Source organism: Colletes gigas, unplaced genomic scaffold (assembly GCF_013123115.1).
Source record: "Colletes gigas isolate AHSC1104 unplaced genomic scaffold, ASM1312311v1 Colletes_gigas_Sc00015, whole genome shotgun sequence".
In the NCBI taxonomy this organism is placed as follows: domain Eukaryota; kingdom Metazoa; phylum Arthropoda; class Insecta; order Hymenoptera; family Colletidae; genus Colletes; species Colletes gigas.
The window spans coordinates 4,316,777-4,344,460 of NW_025106644.1; the positions used below are offsets into that span (position 1 = coordinate 4,316,777).

The window sequence follows — 27,684 nt, forward strand, 5'->3', positions numbered from 1 at the left end:
TTTGTGATAAAGGAGGTAGTAAACCTGGAGAATGTAATGTAAATAGCTTTGTAAAAGATTGCCCCACATGTCAGCCCCCATAAACAATGTTCATTTTAAGAATTAATACTCTAGTTCCAAAATGAACAGTAGTATATGAATTTAGAAGACGAGGAATGCTTTGAGATAGAATAGTGAGTAATCCTGAAGGATTCAACATTCCCTAATATAGGTACCAACCCTCCAAGCAGTGTTCATTTTAAGAATCAATACTCTAGTTCCAAAATGAACAATAGTATATGAATTTAGAAAACGAGGAATGCTTTGAGATAGAATAGTGAGTAATCCTGAAGGATTTAACATTCCCCAACATAGGTACCAACCCCCCAAGCAGTGTTCATTTTAAGAATCACTACTGTAATGCTAATATGAACAATGATATCCAAATTTAAAAAACGAATAAAGCTTTGAGATAGAACATCGACTAACCCTGAGAGATCTAACATAAAATACCGCCCCAAAAAAGTTCCTCACTGGAAGTTGAAGGTTCCTCAACCCTCCAACCGGAAGTCTCGACCCTCTATGCCTATTCCCCAAGTTCCATATCTATTTTCTAGCCACTTAGGACGATTCTAGCCCCCAGTCAGAGCGTTTTATTCCCCATTATCGATGTCTCTTGAACTATTTGGTGCTCTGTTTCGGTCCCATCGCTACGCGAACGGTCTCTGCTCCGCCGTTGGTCTGCCTAGCCGCTGGCAGACGCATGGGTCGTCCGTGTGCACGAGTCTCACACAAGGACGGGCTTCCGTTTCCAGGGAAAAGTCCCCGTGGACGTGCTCGACGAAACGAGATACGATTATAGGGTCGCAACGGGCGCGGTTGATCCGCCGCCGGGTTTTTCTGCGATTCTCTCCGTTCTTTGTGGGATCGTTCGCGGAGTTGCAGTGGGATTTCAAACCGGTCGTTGTTTCGTTACGTTTCACGTTACGTAACGGATGCTACCGGGACGCGTTGTGTGGTGATTTTCTGATACCTGCAACGAAAGGGGGGTTTCCCCTTTTTTTCGAACGCAAGCTTCTCTCATTTTTCTATTGTTCTGATCTTGAATTGCGATGGAGGCAATAATAGGGGTACTAAAAATATCCATGGCTGTTTCCAATATTCACAAAGCAATAAATGACAGTTTTTTGACAATTTTAATAGAGTTTCTCTCATAGAATTATTTTTCTAGAATATTTAAAAAATATTTTTACGAACATTCTGGATCTGCCAATCCACCTTTCCAGCCGAGAATCGCGTTTGTAAAGCTCACGGCGAGAGTCTCTTGACCTCGACGTCTTCGCGCGAGACAATAAAATATGTTTCCAACGCCCTCGCGAAGATTTACATTATTTTTAGCGCGATACTTTCCACCCTTTTTAACATTTTTTCTTCACGCTTGTAATAATATTCCATTCGTTGGAGGTCACAGATTTATTAAATAATGAAACGATGGACGGATATGTTTGACACATTTTTATTTTATAATGGACGATTTGGTGATCTTTCGTCGTGCCAGGTTCCTCCAGCGTCGACTTTGCGGGGAAAACAACAACGCTCCGAGGAAAGGGGAATGTTTTTCCGTGTTTCGATCTATCTGGCGAACCCTCGGGGCCACGATCGCAACAAAGGCAGGTATTTCGACAAAGGAATTCTGTTTACAGACTGGCGGTCGCCTTCCCTAATGAGCCAATTTACAGTCAAGGCTCTGAGTACCCAAATTCCACACTTTATTTTCAAACTTGTTTATATTACATCTGACGTCGACTTGATGTCTCGAGTAACGCGAATATTCATTTTAAAAAATTAGAATCGAAAGAATTTTGTACGAATTTTACGACTAAATTGCAATAAATCTTGAAAAATATGTGTCAATGTTTGGTAATAAAGTTTTTATTCGACATAATCAAAGTGTATACTATCGTATCACGCGATATACCACCTCCAGAATTTCTATTTTAAACGCCAACACATCCACTGTCCGTGATCCGTATATGGGTCATAGCACCATGCTTTTGGATACGGCGTTAAGAAACTGGACAGTGAACGCATGGATAAAAATTGTAAAAAATTTAATGGACTGGATTTTTGTAATTTTACAGTGTAACTATCTTTTTTTATTGTTAATCCTAGCATAGAGGGTGTAAATAAAATTATCTGTAATAAAATAGTTTTAAAAATTAAGTTTGAAAGAATCGTACGATGTTTATGCAAGCTACACATCCCAAAAATGTGTATAAAGGTTTTGAATAAAATTTTTTAAACCATCCAAAGAGTGTATTTAGTCTCCCCATTTTCCTGTCATATTAAGAACTCGTTTGTTCGAGTATGCTGGGGTTTGTACGTGTTATTGGATATACCCGTGCATGCTCAGTTATGCTGCACAAGCGTCTATATCGAACGTACATGCGATTATGGCACCGGTCTAACGAGATTCACCCGCACCGCGAGCACAAAAAAGAAAACACACGAACTCAAAAACCGTGCACTCGAAACACCATTTCCCAGTCTAGAAAAATTCCAAAAGCGAACGTGAAAAGGAAGATCTCGTTTGTAAACATATTTTTCCCGCCTACAAAAATAGCCTGTTATAGATCGCGTACGCTGAATCAAAAAAGTATTTTTAACCTCGTCATCGACGGCAACATTGTTCCAGCCTCCGCGCGTCGAAAATAACAAGGAAACCTATATATAATAACGCGACAAAAATAATAAAAAAAAAAACCTACAGAAATGATTTCCACGGAAACGATAAAAGAAAAATTTTTATTTTTCGTAGCATAAACCGAGAAGTTTTCGTTAACGATATCAATCTTCTTTTGGACGAGCTCGTAAAAGACAACCTTCTTTCGCGACGCGATGTCCCCGGAGCACACAATTTTAGCACTCCTTAACCTACTTTGGTCCTCCGCGGACGGTGTAAATAAAAAATGAGCCGAGAACCGCGAGAAGAAGAACCGCCACGCGGACGACGACGACGACGACGAGTCGTCTAACCCTTTGGAATCCAATTACCCCGTGCGAGCCGGTGTTTTGACAGTTTGCACGCTTAAAACATTCGCGCTAGCCTGAAATATAGTATTAAATCCTCTCCGCCACGGTGAGCAGCCGAGGGGTAAGTGGGGTTAAGCTGGCCTGGTCGAGAGGTCGCGTCAAACACGATCGTAAGAGGGATATTACAGGGTACAGGGTTTTTCATAAATTCCACTGCAACCTCCTATCGACGCCTACGACGCAGAAAAGGCGATATGAAGCGCTACTTTGTTTTAAAAATTCATTTCAAGTGGACCTGCACCCCTTTATGGAGCTTCAAAGTACTTGAGGAACTTCCATTTTGTATTGAAAAATATTTCTCTATGCATAGGAGGTCTCAATATTATATAAATGAAATAATTTAATGATAAATGTAATTAAACAACCCTTGAGAAGTCTAAAATTAGCATGGCAATAGTCTACACCCCATTTATAGAGCTTCAAAGTACTTCAGGAACCTCCATTTTGTTTTGGGAAAATATTTCTCCATGGGTGCTCTCAATCTTGTATAAATAAAATAATTTAATGATAAATATAATTAAACAACCCTTGAGAAGCCTAAAATTAGCATTGCAATAGTCTATACCCCCTTCATGGAGCTTCAAAGTACTTGAGGAACCTCCATTTTGTTTTGGGAAAATATTTCTCCATGCATAGGAGGTCTCAATATTATATAAATAAATTAATTTAATGATAAATATAATTAAACAACCCTTGAGAAGCCTAAAATTACCATTGCAATAGTCTACACCCCCTTTATGGAGCTTCAAAGTACTTGAGGAACCTCCATTTTGTTTTGGGAAAATATTTCTCCATGGGTGGTCTCAATCTAGTATAAATAAAATAATTTAATGACAGATATAATTGAACAACCCTTGAGAAGCCTAAAACTACCCCTGCAATAGTCTACACCTCCTTTATGGAGCTTCAAAGTATTTGAGGAACCTCCATTTTGTATTGAAAAATATTTCTCTATGCATAGAAGGTCTCAATATTATATAAATACAATAATTTAATGATAGATATAGTTTAACAACCCTTGAGAAGCCTAACACTACCAATGCAATAGTCAACACCCCGTTCATGGAGCTTCAAAGTACTTGAGGAACCTCCATTTTGTTTTGGGAAAATATTTCTCGATATATGGGTGCTCTCAAAATTATATAAAATAAAATAACTTTATAACAACCCTTGAGAAGCCTAAAACTACCCCTAAGTATTCTATTGTAAATATTATAAATATTTCATATGGATCTCAAAACACTATAAATAAAATAATTTAAAAAATAAAAATTTATTTGAACAACCCTTGAGAATCCTAAAACTACCCTTAATTATTATATTGTAATTGAGTATTATAAATATTCAACCACATATGGATCTCGAAACTCTATAAATAAATTAATTTAAAAAATAAAAATTTATGTGAACAACCCTTGAGAATCCTAAAAACTACCCCTAAGTATACTGTATTAATTACAAAGGATCGATATCGCGTAAGAATTTCCCAAATATCGAAACGGTTATTTCTAAATATTTCTAAGCATTTCTAAGCACGGTATACTTGGTCAGCTGCGTATCGTTTCGTGCTCGCGTTGACCTAATATGCGTTTGCGGTTCGCGGCCGTGCACGCGTGGACGCGCGTCCAAATTGGACGATCGATCCGCGGCGAACCGAGGCGCGATATCGATATCAACGTACGCGGAGCATTCAATCTACCCGTGTCATTGTTTTCGCCGAGCTGTGTGTTTTGCCAAGTCGGCGAACCAACGCAAACAAACCCCCCGCGACTCGATTAGCGCTCCAAAGATTCGTCAAATCTTCCCCCCGTACTCTACAAACGATACAAAACTAAACGTACACCCCATATAACAACATTAAAAAATAAAAAAAAACAATCCACATACTTCAAACATTTCAACAATTGATTCTCTCTCTCAAAAAAAAAAAGAAAAAATTAAAAAAAAAATAAAACTACCCCTATTTCTTGGTCCCAAAATTGACCATAGAGAGCACTATATTACAATGTTTATAAAGTTGCAAGCTTCAATTTGGAATTATAAAAAAATTTTTAAGGGATGGTTTCGAAAGGGTGGTCAAAGAACAGAAACACCGAGGGAGTGGTTTTTTATAATTTCCAGGGGCCCTATAGGGCCCCGATCGTATTTATTTACCAACGCCTCGACAATTCATTAGCCGCCCCCGTATAATAAGTTTTTTTTTTCTTCATTTTTTTTTATAACAATTACTCGTTCATTCGCGCGACTTACGCACCACCCCCCGCGAACATTTATTTTATGCACCGCGTTTCCACTCTCGTCGTTGTTCGTCGCGAACGCTCGCCGAGCATTCGAGCGAGCGATCATCGTCGAGCGCGTCACCGGCGGCTCGCGAAACTCCCGACGACGACGGGTGTGCTCGAGGGTCTCGTTTCGATTAACTAGGTGATTTAGGTACGCGTACCCTCTCGTGTATATGCATATGTATATTATGTATATTTATATTTACGTATGTATATGCATATGTATACGTATGTATAGGTATATACAGTCAACGTCACATCGGTACCGCGACGGAGGGTGGAGCACAGAGGGTGTTCCCCGGGTGGAGAGACACGCAACTCGCGTATCCATCTCTAAACAAAAGCTCTCGACGAACCAGTTACAAATCTCTTTTGATGATCACGCAATATCTCCTGCACGTCTCTCCCTCGAGAACATCCCCCCACCCCCGCCTCCCGCCCTACCTCCCCCAAGGGAACAGAGAACGATTGGTATTCTCTGAACTCTTCCACATTTGATGTTCGTTCGAAGGGGGGATTGAGGGATTAAATGAAAAGAAACCGGGGCAAACTACTCGCGTTTTTCTCCGTTCGATCCGAGATATCGATCGCGACAAGGGTTGTTCGACTATTAATTACCACCGTTTGGTCGGATCGAAGCAGAAAGCGGAAGTTGCACAGGGGTTTCCGGGCGACGTGGCTACGCTACGTTCATCGCGCGAAATACATTTGGTTACCCGCGGTTGCGTTATCCCCGCCGTTCCGCTAACCGAAAGAGAATATCTACTGAAAGCGACGTCCCACTTTTGCGTCTTCCAAAGTGACCTCCCAAAGGCCTCGTAAGCGTGCCTCGTGAAACATTAAACGCGAACCAATTACCATCCGTCGGTAAATCGCTCCACTGTTTTACCCACCGAGCGGAACGGACCGTTAAAAAGCATCATGCGCTGCTTACGAGACGCGCGGGAGCAAACTTCAGCAAGGATCAAGCATCTTGAACATTGTGCTACTTAAGTTTACATTTATGTAGTCTTACAGCTTTATATTACACGCGTGGCCGGGGTCAGAGTGCGTTTCAAGTAATAAAATATATATGTATATGTATATTATGTATATGTATACACGCACTAGTATATATGTATAATCGCACGCGTTTTAGTAAGTGTTTAGCGTGTAGTCGGAGAGGTTGAGCCATCGTTCTGATTTACCGACGCCATAAAACCCCCAGAGAAGTTACCGTCCGTCGGGTGGGACGCGCAGAGCGCTGACGTACCGACAATCGCCGTCGATAAGGGAGGAATTTTCAAAGGAACAACCGGTAAAGTAGGAAACTGTGAAAATCAGAATCTTTCTGACTGTTTACCGAAACGACGTAAGGTTCAAACTATCCGTAAAATGATCGGTGGACGGTAAGAAACGTTCTTAACGATCGATAACAGTCTCGTCGGTATACGACGCTAGGAATGAGGTAGTTATCCGCGAAACTAGTCACCAAAAGCAGGGTATATTTACCATCGGTGCGTTTCACGGCCGTCGGTAAGACAGTAACGCTTCAGTGAGCTTACTTACTAGCCAGGGAATCGAATACGAGGTCGAAAATCGATTTCTGACCCCCGCCACAATGGCGGCGTTTCCGCCTCGCGGGTCGCGATTCGTTCGCGGGCCTTTCCACGTCGATACATCGGTGTATACATTGTTGCCACGTCTAGGGAATTTCCTCGATGAATTTTGTCCCTAGGAGAGGACTCGTGGCGAAATGCCCCTAGAACTATGGCGACCAGGGCCGCGAACGGATCGTTCTCGCGTGTTTTCTGTGCCCCCACGTTCAAAAAAAGCGTTCAAAAACCGAAACTACCGTGAAATCAGTAAAACCGCTTGTTGGCTGACCGCTTCTAAAGAGGCCTTGATATGTTCAATTGGAACCACCGTGTCTTCGAATTAGTTTCTCCTCTCGAGGATACGTCGCGTTCACCCACGTCAACTTCTCTGAACTATCCAAGTAGAATCAGACAGCCGTACACAGACCCACGGCAACATATTGGAAGAAACAACTTATTCCCCAGATTCGTTCTCATCTCGCTCTCTGTCGCTCTTGCGCTCGTGGTTATTGTTTCGTCGCGAAGCATGGAAGTGTCCAAGCGTGCGTGATTGGCAAACCGACTCGAAGAAATCTCATCTAGGACCGACGAACGATCGGGTGTGTGTGCGTTTGGTGTTCGTTTCGCGGGGAAAATTGAACGATAACGTACTCGACAGAGTACGGCGCTAAGAGTTTTTGTGCGTCGAGAATTCTTCCTCTAAAAAAGTAACGACGAACGTTAACGAAAACTTCCGTGCTTCGTGAGGGGGAAATAATATTAACATCCGGTACAAAGTTCACCGAAAGCCTCGAACGTCAAATCGATCGACAAGTCCCTCGTTTTTCTCTCTCGTTTTCAGATCGTTCTTCGCCGTTCTCGCGCGATAAAACATTTTATTTCTCGGCCGTTCGCCCCCGAGATTTTCGACGCGAAATTAACGCGCTGTATGTATACGCGTTTATATTTATATATGTATATACGACTATTCTACGTGCGTGTTATGTATAACGTGACATTTATACATTTGCCGGGGCCTCCGCGCCGCCAGCCCCCATCCCCCCTTTTGAGCGACGTGCCCGTGGATCGTAAACTTTATACATTATTGCTTTGCCGATAGCCACGTCACGTACGTTCGATCTGACTCACGTTCGCCCACCCCCTCCCCCTCCCCGCGTCAGTCGAAATGCGACTAATTATGCGACCCGTTCCGCTCTTAATTTCACCGTTAGAAACTTAATTCACCCCTTTCGAGTTCAGGGAAACAAGTTGACGACGACATCCGGAAGTTATGTACAATCTCTATCGTTCTAACTAAAATTTTAACGTCTTTAGTTCTAATTAACAATATCTAGAGTAAGATTGACACTAAAACAACGACGATGGACTTATTCGTGATGAAAAAAATTAAAATCTAAAATGCAGTGGAAATAAATTCGAGTACTGTAGTTCTAATGCTAAATTTTACAGGTGATTTGAATTAATAATTAATACTAGAACTACGATGATTGTTTATCCATTATTTTGAAACGTTAAAATCCTCTAAATCGTTCAGGAGTTATGACGTTTTAGGCATAGAAGTGAAAACTCAGGGGAATGAATCAATGTATGGTCAGACATTGTGTTTTCTTGAGAAATTTTTTTCTCGAAACTCAGTAGGATTTCGGGGGTATGTCTATTCACCAAAAATGGTTCAAATTGACCCTCGAAGCTAAAAATAATTTTTTTTAAACGATTTGAAATTTTTCTTTTGCTGAAAAATTTAGGCACCTACTCGAATTTTTTTCTCCAAACTGAGTAGGATTTTGGGGATATGCCTAATCACCAAAAATGATTCAAATTGACCCCTGCAACGAAAAATAATTTTTTTAGAACGATTTGAATTTTTTTTTTCGCCGGAAAATTTCAGCAGCAGTCGATTATTCTTAAAAATTGGTTTTTGATTATTATTAGATTTGATTGGCGTTGTACGAAAATGTTGTTTAATACTTTTTTGTAGGTATTCATGAGTTTTACTCCACAACTAAATTTCAATGAGATATGTTCACTATTGTAGGAGTTATAGCTGTTTGAAGATTGAACTACTTTTTTATGGGGGTTTTTCCCCAGTTCACGGGGGTAAGCAAAGATTTTTTGAATATTTTTAGAATTTCTACATATTCTTCACTTAAATACGCGTAGTTTGCTTTTTGAAAAATTAAAATCGTCCAATCCGTTCGGAAGTTATGATTATTTAAAGATATGCATCAAATTTCAGTGGAATGAATCAACGTCTGGTCAGACATGGTATTTTCGGTAAAGAATTTTTTTCTCGAAACTGAGTAGGATTTCGAGGGTATGCCTAATCACCAAAAATGATTGAAATTAACCCCTTTAACTAAAAATAATTTTTCTAGACTGATTTGAAACTTTTGTTTTCCCAAAAAAATTTCAGCACCTACCCCCTAATATCAACACTAGAACTACGACGAATATTCGCACCAAAGAAACTAAAACGCATAATACAATAAACTAAACAAAAACTACAGTAGTTCCAGCGTTAAATATCGAATCGAACGCGAGTCAGAATCGTCTCCACAACGTCCTCGTCCATTTCCCTACATACGCTGTCCCCCCAAATCGAACCTCGTTCCGCGTGTACGCAAAAACGGAACCACCAAATTTTTGCCACGGTCCAGAAAAAGAACCAGACGTAGAAAAGTGTCCCCAGAATTTCAGAAAATTACTATTCGCGCCGCGCGCGTCGAGATTATAATCGAGCCCGAGACGCGGAACGAGGTGTTACCGCTGAATAATTTGAGGTCGTGTATTTCACCGTCGTTTGTAAACGTCACGCGTTGTAGGGGGGGGGGAGAGGGGGGCTGGAGGTAGCTGTTTAGAAGTTTTCCCCGGTTTTCCGCTTCTTTCTCGTTTTCCCCCGGCTGACAAATCGACCGTTTTAAAGCGGGTGTCTCCGCGCAACGGAAGGCCTGTGCCATCCCGCGAAACGAAATTATTGGACTTCCCCGGACACGATAATGCTCGACACGCTTTATAACGCCGCGAGGTGCAATAAAACATAATTAAACCGAATCTGTCACGTCGAACACACACCTGAGACGCTTTAACTCGTCCACGACGTACAATTTTCTCCAGTAAAAAAAAAAAATCCCCCATCGACCTGAGACACCCGCCTATTTCATTTTTCTTTCTTTTAGTTACAACGTTATCAACAATCTACAGTTATCTACACACTCGAGTCTCTCGCTGACGCCTCGAACGCTCTTTTTTTTAGATTTAGCTCTGAACTTTAACAAACACTTAGTGGTCCGATATAGGAGGAGCGGTCGTTTTCCTAGCTTATTAATTATACCATAAATTAGCGGTTTTTTTTTTGTCATTTACAGACTCTACGGATGCCTTTCCATATGATTTTCTTTTTTTTTCGTTTATACACCGTCGTTCCCCCCGCGATCGAGCTTCAAGGTCGATAGAGTGGGATTGATCCTCGATCGCGGGGGGGAGATCGACGAACATCTCTCTACGTCGCTGTGATCCACGAGGCACGAAGATTAGAGCCCCCGTTCAAATAATCGAGGCGTTAACTCTCGTTCGTTGATGACCTCCTGACCCCTTCGTCCTTACTGCAACACGTGTCCCTAGGCGTTCAAGAATCATCGCTCTTCGATAGGAGTGGACTGGTGGCGAGGGGCTCGTGTCACGATCCGACCAGACACGTGGACGTCGATCGAAGGAGGCTGAGGAGCAGGAGGATCGCGACGAGGAGGAAGCTCGACGACCTCGTCAGGCCGCCCACCTCGTTGCTGTAGGGCAGCTTGACCTCGACCTCCGCCATCTTGAAGATCGAGAGCAGAGGATGCGTGTGGACCTCGTGGTGCTTGTTGTTGATCTTGTCGCTGAGGTCCTGGAGCATCGAACCGCACTCCTCCTGAAACAGACAAACATTCAGAGCAGGTTAAAATACAATAATTTACAAAAAATAATATTCATAGTGTTTTGGAATTTTAAATTGTCATTTTTGGGCAAATTGTAATTTAATTTGTATAGTTTGAACGTAGGAGAGACGAATGGCCTTTTGGGGTTCCCCGATTTCGAAGTCGTGTGTTCCCCAATCGATGACTCGCGTTATAAATTCACGAACGTAAATAAACCATCGAGTTCGGGGTGGTTTCATGCATCATAATTCGCGAGAAGCGTCCCACGGTTGTTCCAACGACTTAATTACCTTCGTAATCAAAAATTAAATCGCGTTGCAATATTTCACGGAGCGCCAAGTTTCTCCGTTCTGAGTCCTATTGTACCGACGGCGGATAACGAACTATAATTTTTTCGGGCGACTTGAATTAACACGATTCCATTGTCTCGCTTCAGGAAACACGTAACAAAGGTTGGTTTAAATTGGTCGCCGCCAGGGAGCTCCAAAATCGATTCGACGAATTCAGAAACACGGATAAGTTATAGGAGTGGATCATTTTTATGGGGGTTTTCTTATTTAATTAAGGAACAACTTCTTGAATATTAGAATTTGTGAATAATCTTCATTAAAATACGCGTCGTTTGCCTTTTGAAACATCAAAATCGCCCAATTTGTTCAAAAGTTATGATTTTTTAAAGATATGCATGAAATTTCAGGGAAGAGAATCAACGTGTGGTCAGACATTGTATTTTCAGTAATGAATTTTTTTCTCGAAAGTGGGGAGGATTTCAAGGGTTTGTGTGTTCACTAAAAATGATTGCGATTGACTCCTATAATCGAAAATAATTTTTTTAGAACGATTTGAAATTTTTTTTTTTCGTCGAAGTTTAGGGACTTACCCCCTATCAATTTTTCATATAAATTCGTTTTTCATTTTTAATAAATTTGTTTGACGCGCTACGGAAATTTCGTTTAATACTTTTTTGTAGGTACCCATGAGCTCTAGTTCTGAAAAAAATTTCATTAAAATATATTGACTATTATAGGAGTTATGGTCGTTTGAAAATTGGACCACTTTTAGGGGGGTTTCTTTATTTTACGGGGTTAAGGAACAATTTTTCGAATATTTTTAGAATTTCTACATATTCTTCATTAAAATACGCGTTGATTGCATGTTGAAACATCAAAATCCTCCAATCCGTTCAGAAGTTATGACGTTTTAAAGATACACATGAAATTTCAGGGGAATGAATCAACGGTATGGTCAGACATTCCGGTAAAGAATTTTTTTCTCGAATCTGAGTAGGATTTCGGGGGTATGCCTAATCACCAAAAATGACTATCAATGACCCCCATAGCCAAAAATAATTTTTCCAGAATGATTTGAAATTTTTCATAATATGTCCTTACTCGTATACTTCAGTCTGTGGTTCAACGTCGTCCTCCATTTTAAAATTAACATTCTGCGAACTGGGGAACTTTTTTCTCGAAGTCCCGAAACCAAATGAAATTAAAGGATTAAGGAGAAACGTATTTCGAGAAAGGGGGGTGGGGGGTGGAGTTTCTTTAATACGATTTTAATTCAGTCTTCGGTTCGAGGAATAATTAAATCCCTTTCAAGGTCGCGAGCGCATTAGTTCCGAGAGGAGGGCACGGTTGAAAAACTTTTTCCTCTCTCCGGAGGGTGGAAAAAGTCCCTGGACTCGGGGATCCCCCCCGAGGTTTCGACTTAACGACGCCGAATGTAACTCGTCCTCGCGCTTCTCCGGGTCCCTGCATCGATTTCCATTTAAATCCCTCTCGCGTATCGTTCGCCCTTCGTTTTGTTTTTTTTTCCACTCGTCTGCTCCGTCTTGTTCCACGGCCCCCGAAATTACCCTCGGCTCGTTGAATCTTTAATTTCCGGACGGAGGAGAGACCCCGGTGGCCAAAACGATTTTTGGCGATATTTTTGCGCCACGTGTCTGCGACCAACGGCGTCCCGACGCCGACGCCTCGTTCGTTTCGACCCCCCTCCCCTCCCCTTCGAAGCATCGACGTCGGATTTTCAATGAAATTAAATTCCACCGTGGAGATCCGATCGTCACCCCCCCCACCCCCACCTATCCACCCCCTCCGTGCATCCTTTCGACTAACTTTTCGTCGATCTTTTAAATTACAGAAAGAATGCATTTTCGAACTCGAATTTTATTTTCGATCCGGGTAAATATTCGCGAAACCGATAAAGAAAATGGTCGCGGTTACGTGCACGGGGTTTCCGACGTAATCGAATAGAATCCAGCCGGGCCAATAATGATCGGCGCTGGACCCGGATCAAAGCCCAGGACGATAATTCGTTTTACATATTGGCCGGTGCTAATTGTAGCGGCGAGTTTCTCGCGCGTTGCGGCTTAATTATCGAATATCCTGACCGACCGCGAATTTCGCCGCATTCTACACCTACTTCCTGTGGAATACCTCTCGAACTTGTGCTTCGTTCGTCGCGATATCTGTCGGAATCGCTCGAATCGTGTCGCGATTATTAAGAATTTCGTCGCAGAATTTGTTACCGCAAATCTCGTGGCGCAAGATTAAACAATTCTGCGTTTACTGTGTTATATTGTTTGCAAAATATCGTCAACTGTGTGGTATACAAGGAAAATAAAGGGGATTTGTTCATAGAGACTCTGTATCTTTCATTTAATAACGGGAAATTTTAATGCATTACCGACTGGTTGACTGTTCGTAAAAGAAACCGATTAATAGGTCAGCAGTCGGTAAAAGAAACCGATTGATAGGTCAGCAGTCGGTAAAAAACCGATTGATAGGTCAGCAGTCGGTAAGTACTGTCGGTAAAAAGGACAGATTCATAGACTACCAGTCGGTAAAGTGTGAATACAGGATCGTGAGATAACTTTTCGGGTTTTATTCGCGTTGGGGGGCTAACGACAGAGTACGGAAGAGGGTACAGGTGCCTCTGGAGCATAGTTCGGTCGATGGGCAGCTGCCATTATCCCTGGGCAGGGCGAATCCTTTATTAATGGCGGGCGAATCCTTTATTAATGGCGGGCTAATTGGATTTCTTGGCGGAGGAACGGTTATGTTGATGCTGGTCGAGCTGTCGAGAGGCAGGTGAACCCGGGACCGTGTAACGACCGAGGAAATGGCGAGCACATTGTAGGTGGAAAAATTAGATACAACGAGGGATAAAGGAAGCAAATAGTAATGTATAGAGAAAGTAGACGAGCAGGAAAAGGGGATTAGGAAAATGGAGAGTAACGCGGGAGAAAATGGACGGGAGGCGGAGTGCAGCGTTGAACTATGGAAAGAGGTGACACAGGGGGGACATGTTTATCGATATCGAACCGGATGAGAGGGACGACAAGCGTCGCGTCTTGGTGAACGAGGAGTCAGCGAGACAAGGATCCATCTTGCTATTACGATTCCCCACTGGCCCTGCCCCGTCCCGTCCAACAGGGAATCCCTTTCATCGGTACGAATGCATCCGATATCAGGAACGATTGTTCCCGCGGATTTGCCCCGAGACGATCCTCTCGTGCACCTCTCTGTCCTCCGCTAAACGACGGTGTCAGTTTCTAACGGCGATATAACGGGGCCTGACACACGTTCCGTGAGCCTGCCGGCATCGACGCCGCTAATTATCAAGTTCGAGAACGGGGACACGTTCGGCGAGATCCCGTCCCTCGATCGTCTCGTGAACGTACCCGGTGAAAAGAACGACGTCGCGTGGCCCAATAAAGTTTCCGCGAACAAAGACGGGAGAAAAAAAAAAAGAATTCCGGGGCATGCAAGACGCCGGTGCGCCTTCACGTGCCCGCTTAATCAATAACGACGTCGAGTCTGCTCGACGTTAGTCGTTAAAACGGAGGGAAAAAAAGCGAGGCAAGAAGCGGGCAACCCTGGATGCCCGAAGAGAAAGAGAGCCCGGATGAACGGGGGCGGTGAGAGAGAGAGGGGGAGGAGGGGGGGGAGGGGGGTAAATAAAAATCAGACGGCGAGCAACGACATGCAACGCATGCCGACTTTATAACACGTAAAAGGGTCGCCGTGGCAGGGAAACAGCCCCGTCACGCAATGCAAATGAGCCTCGGGGAACCCCAAGCGACAATCGACTTCGATATTTTTCTCCCTCCTTCGCGGATTTTTCCGTTTCTACGTCGAACGTACGTCTCGTTTGCATGATCGCGAATCTTCTGGGCGTTTCCCTGCACGGGGATTCACCCTTGTACGATGGACGTGAGACACCAGTTTTTTGTTTTTTGTTTTTTGAATTAATTCCAAGGCGAATATGTTTCGATTTCGTTGAGCAACGATTAATCTCAAGATTAACGCGGTTCTCGTCGTCGCGAGAGGTGCCTCAGTTTTTTGTAAAAGCAACCTTGGTGTTAAGGAAACGTTCAAGGAAAACATCTCGTTTCGCACACTCGAGCTCCTCGCTCTTAAACCGTAAAGATACCGTGTGCGGAGGGCGCAGGCGCGCCTTTAGACCGTTTTTAAAAATGAAAGGGTTCTTTCTCTCGAGCCCGCTTCTTTCAAGAATCGCTCGTAGCCTCGTCGCGTAACTGTGTCGAGATACAGTTCACCCTCGAAACCTCTTAAACTTCTCCATAACCGTTGCGTATGCGCCCAACGACCGGACGCCTCCGATTCCAATTCATTAATATTTCGTATTCGTGACGAAGCTCTCGACGACTCTTCACAATCCTTTGGCGTTTGCATTTCAATTCAATTTAAAATGGGCCACTGTTTGGGGCATTTGATCTTTCTATATTTCTCGTTAGAGACGATCAGTCCTCGGGGGACACGCTTTAAAAATGGAGAACACATCTTCGGGCGTCTGGTCGAAAACGATCGTCGCGGGACGTGCGACGAGTTCGAGAACGAGCCACGTAGGCCACGCGTGTGTCTTCACTGCACTCTTCCTCGTCAAATTGGCAAACGTCGCTCGCAAGACGGCCTCGTAAATTTCCCCGCGCAATTTCGTCGTTGCGGCCTCGAATACGTCGCTTGAGAAGCCCTGGGTGTGGCTTTCGTGTCAACCGGTTGACACATCGGTCGATAAGTAGCTTCACATCGGTAAAACAGTCGATAACAGGGTCGCGGTCGGTAAGTGTTACCGACAAAGTCGATTACCGAACTACCCGGTCGGTAAGCGTTGTCGGTAAAGAAGTTGATTAACGGGTCATCGGTCGGTAAGTGTTTATCATTACCGATGGTCGAATTAAACTTCAAAGAAAAGACAGTATGAAGGTGGGGAGGGGGATCGAGCGTGTAAAAACGCGAGAACGCGTTTGGCACGGGAGCTCGTTTGTTCTCGCGTCGGCTTCCTTTCTTTCGAAAAATCTCGATTCCGCAGCCTGGGGCGAAATTAATCGGGGGTGGCTCGATCCGTCTGTCGGCTCCAAACGGGCACAGCGAATCATTTTCCGCGAGAATGGTGTGCTCCCTGGGGAGGCTCCTCTGTCGTTGGAAAATGTTTCCTTTCCCGCGCTTTTCGCACGGTTTCGCCGTCTCTCTGGAGCAGAAATTAACTCAGCCTTTGAAGCTCGATCCGTATAGAATAAATTGTTTCTTCCACGACGGGGGAGGCTCTCTAATAGACACAATTTTTAGTAGAGTTGTTTACCTATACAAATTGTGGAGTCTGATGATTCTCAGACCTATATTTGGAGGATCCCCGATCACGTCGGAGGTCGAATGCTTCGGCAATCACTGCCTGAAAGGTTTCGCGCATCGAGAGCTCCATCACAGGTATGGATTTCCTCGATGTCTCCCGCGCCCAATCCACACCGAACATCAAACAGACACATTCCTGACGTTTTCGCGTCACCATTCTTCCGAGGAAGTCGCGCGATGCGACCCAGGCCGCATACGTCTATAGGAACTCAGGAATATGGAAGCCCCGGGGAGAATCGCGGCTTTGTCGCAGCGGGTGATGTTCCCCGTTCGCGATTGTTGATCGAACCCCGACCGATTGAACTCGAAATGGCACGGCAGCTGTTCGCGCGATACCGCTGTCTTCATTCAGATAAGGTCTCAATGCCTTAATGGCTCGGCCTATCGGAGGCCCCCCAGCCACCTAACATCCCAACGTCGTCCTAACCGGAGCATTGTCTGGCTCTGCTCGACGAGTATCGACCATCCCCCCCACAGATAGATGATTCCAGATATCTGTTCTCGACTTCTCGCGGCCCTTTCGCGCAACTCTGCCCCCCGTCTTATCCGATGTCCGTTCGAGAGCACCTATCGAAACCATGGCTCCCTGGCAAAGTATTCTTTCGCACGGACACGCGAGAATAAACCTTTCGAGACAACTTCCGAGCACGAAGGCTCCTTCCGCCGCCAGGTCGATAGTTCACCGATTTATCGTCGCCGTTCCATCGACCGTGCTCTTTTAATTTCGTTCGATAACGACTTTGTTGCATCGTCGAAACTTACGTAATATACGTGATCGATAAGTACCGACGAAATTACACGGAGCACGGTTTCGAGACTCCGATATTTTCCTAAATTCATACCGGACCAACTCCGGTGAGACGATGGACCTGACGTTTTGGTGGGGGATCGGAGCATCAGCTCGACGTTTAATTTCGTTCAATTCGAGACCTTCTGTCGGGAGAAAAATAATTTCGCACTGGAAGCTAATTGCGCTTTCCGCGCAGGATTTATAGTTTCCCGCCTTTCCCTCGAAGGCTCGAGTTTTAATGAAACGGTATTATGGGCAAATGGTATGCTCCACGACGAACTACGAGAACTTGGTTACGCGAACGACGTCGGGTGAAATTTAACTTGTCCACGGGAGTAACTCCCGGATAAAGCGTCTCTCTTTCTAAGGCTACTCTGATTAAAAAAAAAAGAAGAAGGATCCTCCGGGTGAATTAAGGGCGTAGAAACGATGTCTTCGTACACTCTCTATTATTCCAAGCCACGGGAGACGTCGAAGGGGTTTCGATCGCTCCCGGGACCCGTAACGCGGAGGCTGTTCCATCTTTTTTCCAATGGACGGAGGCTTAATGGAGCGGCAGACCGCTTTATCTCGGAGTTTAAGAGAAGAATGAGACGATCGAGGGACGAGGTCGCGGAAAGAAGAGACGGTTGACACCAAAAGGGGGGCCACCCCCCTCTTCAACGATAATTCAGGGGGTCCGTGATACGCGAGGGCGGTTGTCTATAACTCGACGGGGGCTGCTCAACAATGCGAATCGGCTTTCGTTCGATTCATCGATCCCCCTTCTTCCCTTTCTAAATGTTAAATGGAACGAGACGCGACTCGTCGATGCGAGAACCGAGCTGGAAACGAGACCGCGGCCATCCCCCCCGGCGAGGGAAGAGATTCCTTCGTCTCGCGCCATGAAATTTTCATTCGGGCTTGAATTAAAAATTTCGACCGATGCCTTTCAGTCAATTTTACTCGACGCCCGTCGTGAGCAGGGCTATGAATTCTCGATTCGAATCTCTAAATCGAACCCCGGCGCCCCGATGCTCGCCGGAAAATCGAGAATCTATCGCTCGATCGCGGCTCGATGTATTGGAAAATTTTATAAAATAGCAGTTCTAAACTTTTTTACATGATTACTGACAGGAATCGATATGTATCGATACGTATCGAATGTATCGAACAATATCGAACAATATCGAACAATATCGAACAATATCGAACAATATCGAATATATCGAACAATATCGAACAATATCGAATATATCGAACAATATCGAACAATATCGAACAATATCGAATCATATCGAACAATATCGAATATATCGAACATATCGAACTCGATCGGTAAGAGTTGGAGGTGGGTCGATAACTGGCTGAAGGAATACTTCGCTAATCGCTTTTACCGTCCGTCGATGGATAGTTGGAGGGTCCTGGGTGGTCTCCGGGGGCGATTTATCCAGTGGAATCGATCCAATTGGATAAATCCGCGCGTTCTTGCCGCCGTCGTTTCCCAGCGGCCGACGTCGTTCGTCGGTTAAAGTTTATTGGAACGTGCTTAATTAACTTTCCAGCGGTGACTTCGCCGCCCGGCGTCGACGACGCCGCGATTATCTCTAATCCGACGAGACGCAGGACGGAACCGGGCAGCTGGAAATTCAGCCCGTGGAACACAACCTATATACCCATAAATTCCTACAGTCTCGGCGACGTAACACGAGGTAACTAACAGCTCCTCGACTGCTTTCTCGTATCATCGGGAACTTTGATCTTTGTGCATCACTTTCTAGATACAAATGTACCCCTAAAAGCTGCAACAAGTTCTGCAAATGGAGGAGCAAATGGCCCCCGCTGGCCACGTATGTAAGTTCGTGACAAAGAACACACTGTTGAATCGCGTTATTGCCCCAACTTGGAGATTCGCGAATCGCGAAAATCGGGGGAAGTTTGTCCCAATTCCAGGGTCGCGAGTATCGAGCATCCGTCCGAGCGGAACAACGCCGGGCTCTCGTGTGTCCCAGGGCGTCGTCTTTGTCTCGTCCGTTCGAAAGGAGGCGGAAGAACGCGAGAGGAAAGGACAAGAGCGTAGGGAGAACGAAGCAGCCTCTTAAGTGGCGCATGGAAATTCAATGAAAAGTCACGAGAGGGCCGAGAGATCGATACTCGGACGCGGTAGGTGGAGGTGGGTGGCGTACCGAGGGGGTAACCGGAGGGTCGAGGAGGCATAGGTGCCTCCATTGGCCATGTGCCAATGCTTGCCTATCTATGTGGAACACCTGTGCTCGCTCGACGCCGCACCGATATTTCGAACGGGCAACAAAAAGCGCGGGACTTCCCGGGGCTGCCCCGCGGATAGAAGTAATTTCGCAAATGAACTCGATGATCGCGTCGACGGCGATCTGGATTTAGATAACACGCGAGGGACCTTGGAATCGCTGAACTTTCCGGCCGCAGAACGGGGAACCACCAATGGTGGGATCCGACAATTCGAGAGAAAAATTCTGGGTGCAGAGTGAAAGATGGAGAAACGAGATACGAGTCGTAAGATGGCGGTGATTTCGAGTTCTTGGGATAAAGATGGCGCCGGTGCTTCTATATTAGCAAAGTTTTACGACGTATGGAGGAGAAATGCAAGTTTCTTTCGCGGTTTCCACGACGCCCGCGAGAGTGCTGGCTGGAGGTGGTACGACTGGTGGAAATTGAAATAAAAACCTGAGATCTCGGGGAAAATCAAAACTTTCTGGGGCGTCGCGAAGTTAAGTATTTCGACGCGTTTCTGAGTGGGGAATTTGACGATTCTAGATTACACAACTCCCAGAGGGGGTTAAAATCGAGCGGCGATAGGGTCCACCAGGTGAAGTTGGAATCGCGGATTCTGGTCTCGGAACGCTTAGAATTTGAATCTCAACGCGAATATTAACCTAAATCGAAGGTCTTGGATGAAGACTCATCGAGCATCCTATGAATATAAATAATAAATTTCTTTTTTTAAAAACTCGGTTTCGCGAGAAGCTCTTACGAAACGTTTCCAATAACGAGGAATCATTTCCCATCGAATCACCGCGATCGAACTGTAAAACGATTATTTATTTTCCTCTCGTTCTCGACGATCGAACAAGAAGACGGCTCTCGAGGATTAGAACCGCGACCGGGCAACGTTCTATCGATGATAACGGTCACTCGGAGACCAGCAAAAGTCCATTCAATTCCCAAAACCAGCTCTTCTCCGTTCCGTGTCCATTTATATATCTATCTTTCAGGGATCGAAACCTATCTCGAGCTATCGTTGCTAGAAACGAGCCGCCTAATCCCATCTAACAGCACTATCTATTCAAATAGCAGTTCTCGGGGCTCAGAAAGGTAACGCAAATAGGTGGAACCGAATGTCTTTGGTCAGCAGGATTACTAAAAAATGAAAAAATAAATAAGTTAACAAAGGTTTGATTGAATAAAATTACATGTAAAATAATAATAAAGCTTTGATTATGAGTTTGCCTTTGTGGTGATGCTTCTTGCACTCGCCAAGAGAGGGCTACGCTTAACTTCTTGGTTTCTCACAAGTGCTCGTCCTCAACTAACAGTTGGGTGTTCCTACGATGCTTTTGAAGAACAAGATGACTTCTCTTCTGGTTAAATTAATAGAAAATAAAGAAATAAAGGTACTTGACATTTGTTTGCAATAGAATTAAATGTAAAATAATAATAATAAATAGAAATAGACGTAAAATAATAATAATAAAGCTTTGGTCATGAGTTTGACTTTGTGGTGATGATTCTTGCACTCGCCAGCAGAGGGCTACGCTTAACCTGTTGGTTTCTCACAAGTGCTCGACCTCAACTAACCATTGAGTGCCCCTACGATGCTTTTGATGAACAGGATGACTTCTCTTCTGGTCAAACTAATAGAAAATAAATACATAAAGGTGCTTGACAATCGTTTGCCTTTGTGGTGACGCTTCTTGCACTCGCCACCAGAGGACTACACTTAACCCTTGCGTTTCTCACAAGTGCTCGACCTCGACTAACCTTTGAATACCCCTATGATGCTTTTGATGAACAGGATAACTTCTCTTCTGACCAAACTAATAGAAAATAAATACATAAAGGCACTTGACGATCGTTTGCCTTTGTGATGACACTTCTTGCACCCGCCACCAGAGGGCTACACTTAACCCTTGCGTTTCTCACAAGTGCTCGACCACTTCTTCCTATATGAACACTCCTCGAATGAACCATTTAGTGTCCTCAGAGCCTTGTACTCGTCTTCAACTTCTCCCCACATCAAGCAAGCCGCCAAAAAGACCCGGAATCCCAGTGAAAGGTCTATGAAAAGTGATACTCCCCATGGTGTATCACCATACGTCGAAACAACCGACGGTAAGGGAGAGAAACTGGGCGGCCAAACGAGCTTGGAAAATCGATTTACGAGGGACCCCGGCCGGAAGCGTGCTTTACGACGGACAGGGGGACTCCCCCGTCGGGGTCGCGGTCCACGCGCTCTCCCATAACTTCGCTCCATCGCGTAATTGCTTTATTAGGAACTCATTTGCAGGGCCCCGCAAATGGTCCGCGATGCCGAAATGCTCGACGCGTCGAATTAAACCCGACCAATCGAACCCCGGAGGAGAGTATCTCGCCCGCGCATGTTCGACCAGTTCGTTTGCGGTTCACTCTCGGGGTGTTCCACTTACCGTCCCGTTCCTCGAAACACAGAGACTGCGAACGTCACGACACCTAATTATCATCGATTACAACCTCCACGATTTTCTCTCGAATTTACCCCAACTGGGGGATCCACCCAGTATTCACAAGCTCTTTATTAATTAAATACATGAGATTTTTACAATATTTACTGCATCCTTCAGACCACCAAAGTACATTTTACAATAAAAATTGAATGCATTTGATTTTGAAGTGCACAAAACTTCAACGTTCCTTGAAATAACTGTAATTCTCGATGAAAATACTGTTTTACTTTGATTTTAACGTGTTTTTAGGGTTCAAAAGCGACCTCATAACACCGAATATAGCATCTTGCGTAACAATTGGACGCGTTTGTGGATTCTAGAGGCAAAGATGGGTGGTCCATCGAGGTGAAAAGTTAAGTCGTTCGTCGAGAATCGCGGGGGGGACTCCCCGGTAGGAAATCTCATCGCGTCCACCGGGCATGTAAAAACTTGGAAACTGGCCACCGGAGATGTACGGTAAAAAATTTCGGTCTGACTGTCCGCGTCTGCCAGTTTTTAACGCCCCCCTGAACAATTTCCGGGACCGAGGGGATTCCCAGCACGTACCCCGCCAGGGGGCAGTCGCTTAGGAGAAACATTAAAAATCGCCCTGCAGCGATACCCGTCGCGTCGGTTTCCTTTTTTTTTTTAAATCGCCTGGTACTTGGCCGGGTGCCAGCCTCGACTCTTAATTAAGATCTCGAATAAAAGCCACTCTGTTCGCAGTCAAAGCGCCCTTGATACGACTTTAAAGCGACCCACGTCATATTTGGGGGGTTGAAAACGTGTAATGTAATATTTTTTTTTAAAACAATTGTTACTTGATTAAGATCTCGAATAAAAGTCAGTCTGTTGGTAGTCAAAGCGTCCTTGATATGATTTTAAAACGACCCCCATCATATTTGAGGGGTTGTAAAAACTTGAAATATAATATTTTTTAAAAAATTATTAGATTATTTTTTTTTAAACAATTGTTACTTGATTAAGATCTCGAATAAAAGTCATATTTGTGTGTGTGTGTGTGTGTGGGGAGGGTAAAAACGTGTAATGAAATATTTTTAAAAAAATTATTAGATTATTTTTTGACGTCATATTGGGGGATGGAAAAATGTATAAATATTTTTTGTGAAACAATTGTTGTAAAAAAAGAAAAAAAATCGAATGAGTTGAAAGGGGAATTTAACAACGCGTTTCTGGCGTTTCTTGCACACGTCTGTCGTAACTGAATATCCAGCAGCGCGCCAGGGGGTGTTCGATAACGTTGGAAAATCAATTCGAGCCCGGTCGGGCAAGCGATCGACAAAAATCGTTCGACCGTTTCCGTGACTCGCGAAAAAAGGAACGAGACGCGCGAAGTGCGTGGAGGCTACGGGGTTCCGGATCGCGGGCCGAACAATAACGCGATATCCGGCGCAGCTATTTGATTAAAACGGGTCAACGGAGCCGATACATCCGTGAATTCGATTGGAACTCGTTTCGGCCTCTTTGCGATCTACGAGTCATCCAATTACGAGGTTGAAAGAAATCGTACCACCCCCTGCAGGGGGTTGGTGATTTCTTGGAGAAACCACCCTTCCAACTTTTGTAATTTTTTTGATGATTCTTTCTTTTCAAATTGTGACTTCAAAAGGGGGTGAGAAATTTCAAAAATGGAAACCCGATATAATAGTAGTAATACGCAGAAAAATTTTAATGAGGGTTCTAGAGGCCAAAATAAGACGAAAGTAAAGAATAGGGATTTGTTGAATGAGGCTTAGTTAAAAAGTTATTAATGTTTAAAGAATTACAAATTTTTTGGCGAAATTAAAAAATTTTGAATCGTTCTGGAAAAATTATTTCTGGTTGCAGGGGTCGATTATAAACATTTTTGGTGAATACACATATCCTCGAAATTCTACGCAGTTTCGAGAAAAAAATTCTTTACCGGAATGTCTGACCATACCGTTAATTCATTCCCCTGAAAATTCATGCGAATCTTTAAAACGTCCTAACTTCTGAACGGATTGGACGATTTTAATGTTTGAACAGGCAATCAACGCGTATTTTAGTGGAGAATATGTAGAAATTACAAAAAAATTCGAAAAGTTATTTCTCAACCCTGTAAACTTAGAAAAACTCCCTAAAAGTGGGTCAATTTTCAAACAACCATAACTCCTATAATAGTGAATATATTTCAATGAAATTTTGTTCTGAAGTAAAGCTCATGGGTACCTACAAAAAAGTACTAAACAAAATTTTCGTACAGCGTCAAACAAATTTATTAAAAATAAGAAACGAATCTCCAAGAAAACCGACAGGGGGTAAGTCCCTAAATTTTTCGACGAAAAGCTGAAATTTCAAATCGGTCTAAAAAAATTATTTTTAGCTAGGGGAGTCAATTACACTCATTTTTGGTCAATAGACATAACCCCGAAATCCTACCCACTTTCGAGAAAAAAATTCCTTACTTAAAATATACTTTCAGGCAGAAATATCGCCCATAAATTTCATGCGTATCTTTAAAACACCATAACTTCTGAACGGATCGAAGGATTTTAATGTTTGAAGTGGCAAACGACGTGTATTTTGGGCAAGTATATGTAGAAATTATAAAAATATTGGAAAAGTTGTTCCTTTACCCCGTAAAGTTAGGAAAACCCCACAAATATGCCCCAATTTTCACACAGCCATAACTCCTATAATAGTGAATATATTTCAATGAAATTTTTTTTTTAAGTAGACCCCTTGGATACCTACAAAAAAGTATTGGACAACTTTTCCGTAACGCGTCAAACAAAAGTATTAAAAATAAAAAACTAATTTTCAAGAGAAATCGACAGGGGGTAGGTGCCTAAATTTTTCGACGAAAAAAAAAAATTTCCAACCGTTCTAAAAAAATTATTTTCAGCTAAGAGGGTTAATTACAACAATTTTCGGTAAACAGACACACCCCCGAAATCCATCTCAGTTTCGAGAAAAAAATTCGAGAGTCTCCAGAATCTTATCAAAATATTTCCTCAAGGCTGCCTGAACACCCGGTACATTAATTACTCTCCCGCAATATCTATGAATAAGTACTAAAAATTATTGAATAATTCAACGCGCTGGCCAAACCTCTCGAAACATCCATATCTTGAGAATAAATTTCTCGAGTGACGTTGCAGTCGACGCGTTAACGATCGCTTTTTTTTCGCGGAGAACCAGCCACGCGAACGCGGAATTAATCGACGTGCATTATTCCACGGCGTCAAAACAAGGATTTCAAACGTCATAACGCCCCCCTCACCCCTCGATACGTCGCGAGGGGGACCCACATAGCTCGTGGATTGACGTATCCCGGGTATTTTAAAATCGCGCGACCGTATCGTCCAACGCGAATTTCGAGGTTCGTTCGCCAGGAAACGCACGTTAAACCGCGAGATGCAAATTACCCCCTCCCCCCACTTCGCGTTTCGTTCGTGAAATTTTTGCCCCCGGATCGATATCGAAGGGGTGGATTTTGCTTTCTACGACACTTTTGGGGGGGTTCGAGAAAAAAAAAGAAGGAAAGGTGGGGGGTAGAGGCAGATTGGCCAACGAGACGGCAATTCGAACCTCGCGATCCCTCCATCAAATTGCAAATCGGTCGGCGCTTAATCGCAAATTGGAAATCGCCGCGGGAGCCTCGTACGAGCCACGCAAAATGTCACCCACTCCAGGCTAGAGTCCATCGATGCGTCGCGACGCCCTGGGCGTATGCAAAACACGCGCGATCCTCGAATTTTCGACTAAGAAAAATAGAGATGTTTCTGCCGGTTCCACCACACCTGATAACAGTTCTCTGTTTGCGTAACTCGAATATTGTTTCTTCCTGCACCGGGGAATATATCGTTGCAACGATCCTGGTCTCTATTTACTCGTATTTACCTACCTGGAGTAGATCGAAAAATAAAATAAATTTTTAAATTAAATATAAATTCTTAACTCTTCGTGTAAACTGTAGTTCGCAGTGTTTAATCGAGATTATTTTAAAGGGGGTTCCCTCGTCGAAAAATTGAAAGAGGGAAACGAAAAGTTGATAGGCTGCACGCACTTCCTGCGCGCCCGAGCACGCAGCCGTTTTGACGCGACTAAAATCGACGCTGCACACGCGAGACTTTCATTTTTTGTGTGTTTTTTTTACGTTTTATCGTGCCTCAGCGGCAAATCAGGAGGCCCGTGATATCCTGGGTACCACCTCCAGAGGTTAAACTTGTGTTTTCCGGTCCTCGAGTTCCTAAATAGGAGGAGGCGTCTGAGGGAAACGCGGATGAGTAATTTGATAACGCGTTATGTATCAGGTCGCGACGAACGTCTAAATGGGGGATGGCTGAAAGGACCGGGCGTCAATAAAGTCGCAGAGAGGCAGAGAGGCCCTCCCCCCCCGGGTAAAATAAGATCAGAATTGATGGGAATCCAAGGGACGAGAGAGGAGTCGTCGCTATTTGCAATTTACTCACCTTGACGCGCAGAAGGTGCTGCAGACTTTGAGCCTGGCTGCTATTTAGAGGTGGATTGTCAGTCCCGAGACGCGCCACTGCAATCACGTTTTCTCGGGTCGCGTTGTACAAGAAGAGCGTGCACACTGTCTGCAAATAAAAAGAAAAAGAACGTCCGTGGAGAAGTCTCGTACCGTCATCCAACGCTATCTCGCGTTATTAAGTTTCGCCTGTCGCGTACGTTTTATATTCGATTTGCGTGCGCCCCGTAGTCGCGAGGACTCGAATCGAGTTAAGTCAGTAAATTACCCGACGAAAAACTAGCGACGAAACTTCGTTACGGGGCCCTTAATCGTTCCGGGTAACGTAGTTTACCTGATTGTTAACTTCTTCTCTCATGAAGTTATCGAGGGACGACACCGCGTCCAGGACTGTGAGATTGTTATGCTGTCGTAATAAGCTCTCGTCCTTTTCGCTGTATCCCAGGAACATGAAAACCCCGTGCGGTATAGAGTAAGCATCTGCAGGGGACAAGCAAACGGAGAAAGTTCGTAAAAGTATAATCACAGGCCATTCTTAACCCGTTACCGACCGGTAGCAAGCTGTTTTATCGACGCGAGGTCGGTAAGCGTTACCGATCGTACGTCAGCAGTCGGTAAGTGTTACCGATCGTACGTCAGCGGTCGGTAACGTCGGTAAGCGTCGTCGGTAAAGAAGTCGATGGATACCGATCGGTAAAGGGTTCAGCGATACGCAGCGGGGTTGAGGTAATCTTTTTTGATGGTTTCTGTTCGAGTAGGAAGAGTATCTCTTTGGAAGGACTGCGTATCGCTTGGATCGTGGCCCATTCAAAGTTTCCAGCGCGAAATCTGACGCGACGGGCGGGTATATTCACCGGGCGAAGGCCGCATGCATATGAAACGACCGCTATAGCAGAGGCAGGGTCCGCGATGCGCCTGATACGCCGGTGCCTCGTGATTGTAGAAGGCAAAGTCCGTCTTGCAGGGCGACGAATCCACGCAGATCGTGTTGCAGATCAAAACCTCGCCCTCGCCGCACTGACAGAGCTCCGAGCACTCCGGCTCGTCCTCGCGATAGAGCTGTTAGGGTCACGAGGCATTAATTCGCGCCTCAATTAAATGGAAATTTTGGAATGCTGAAGTCCAGGAAGAGGGTCTAATGCATCAGCCGTTAAAAAAAGACAATTATAATAGAACATAGGGATCTTCGACGATTTAAAAGCCAACGATAGCGTTGGT

At 44.2% G+C, this 27,684-nt stretch overlaps 1 protein-coding gene across 2 annotated transcripts in view; it reads right to left on the minus strand.

Annotated features, from left to right (window-relative positions):
• Positions 1 to 10,106: 10,106 nt before the first annotated feature.
• Positions 10,107 to 27,684, minus strand: part of LOC122399910 — a 177,225-nt gene continuing 159,647 nt past the window's right edge. For both annotated transcript variants that reach the window (XM_043400972.1, XM_043400971.1), the window contains 4 exons: positions 27,321 to 27,525; positions 26,801 to 26,946; positions 26,447 to 26,575; positions 10,107 to 10,838 (listed from right to left, as the gene is read on the minus strand). In XM_043400972.1, the coding sequence (XP_043256907.1) occupies positions 10,608 to 10,838; positions 26,447 to 26,575; positions 26,801 to 26,946; positions 27,321 to 27,525 (711 nt within the window). In that variant the 3' untranslated portion in view covers positions 10,107 to 10,607. The remainder of the gene's footprint in view (positions 10,839 to 26,446; positions 26,576 to 26,800; positions 26,947 to 27,320; positions 27,526 to 27,684) is intronic.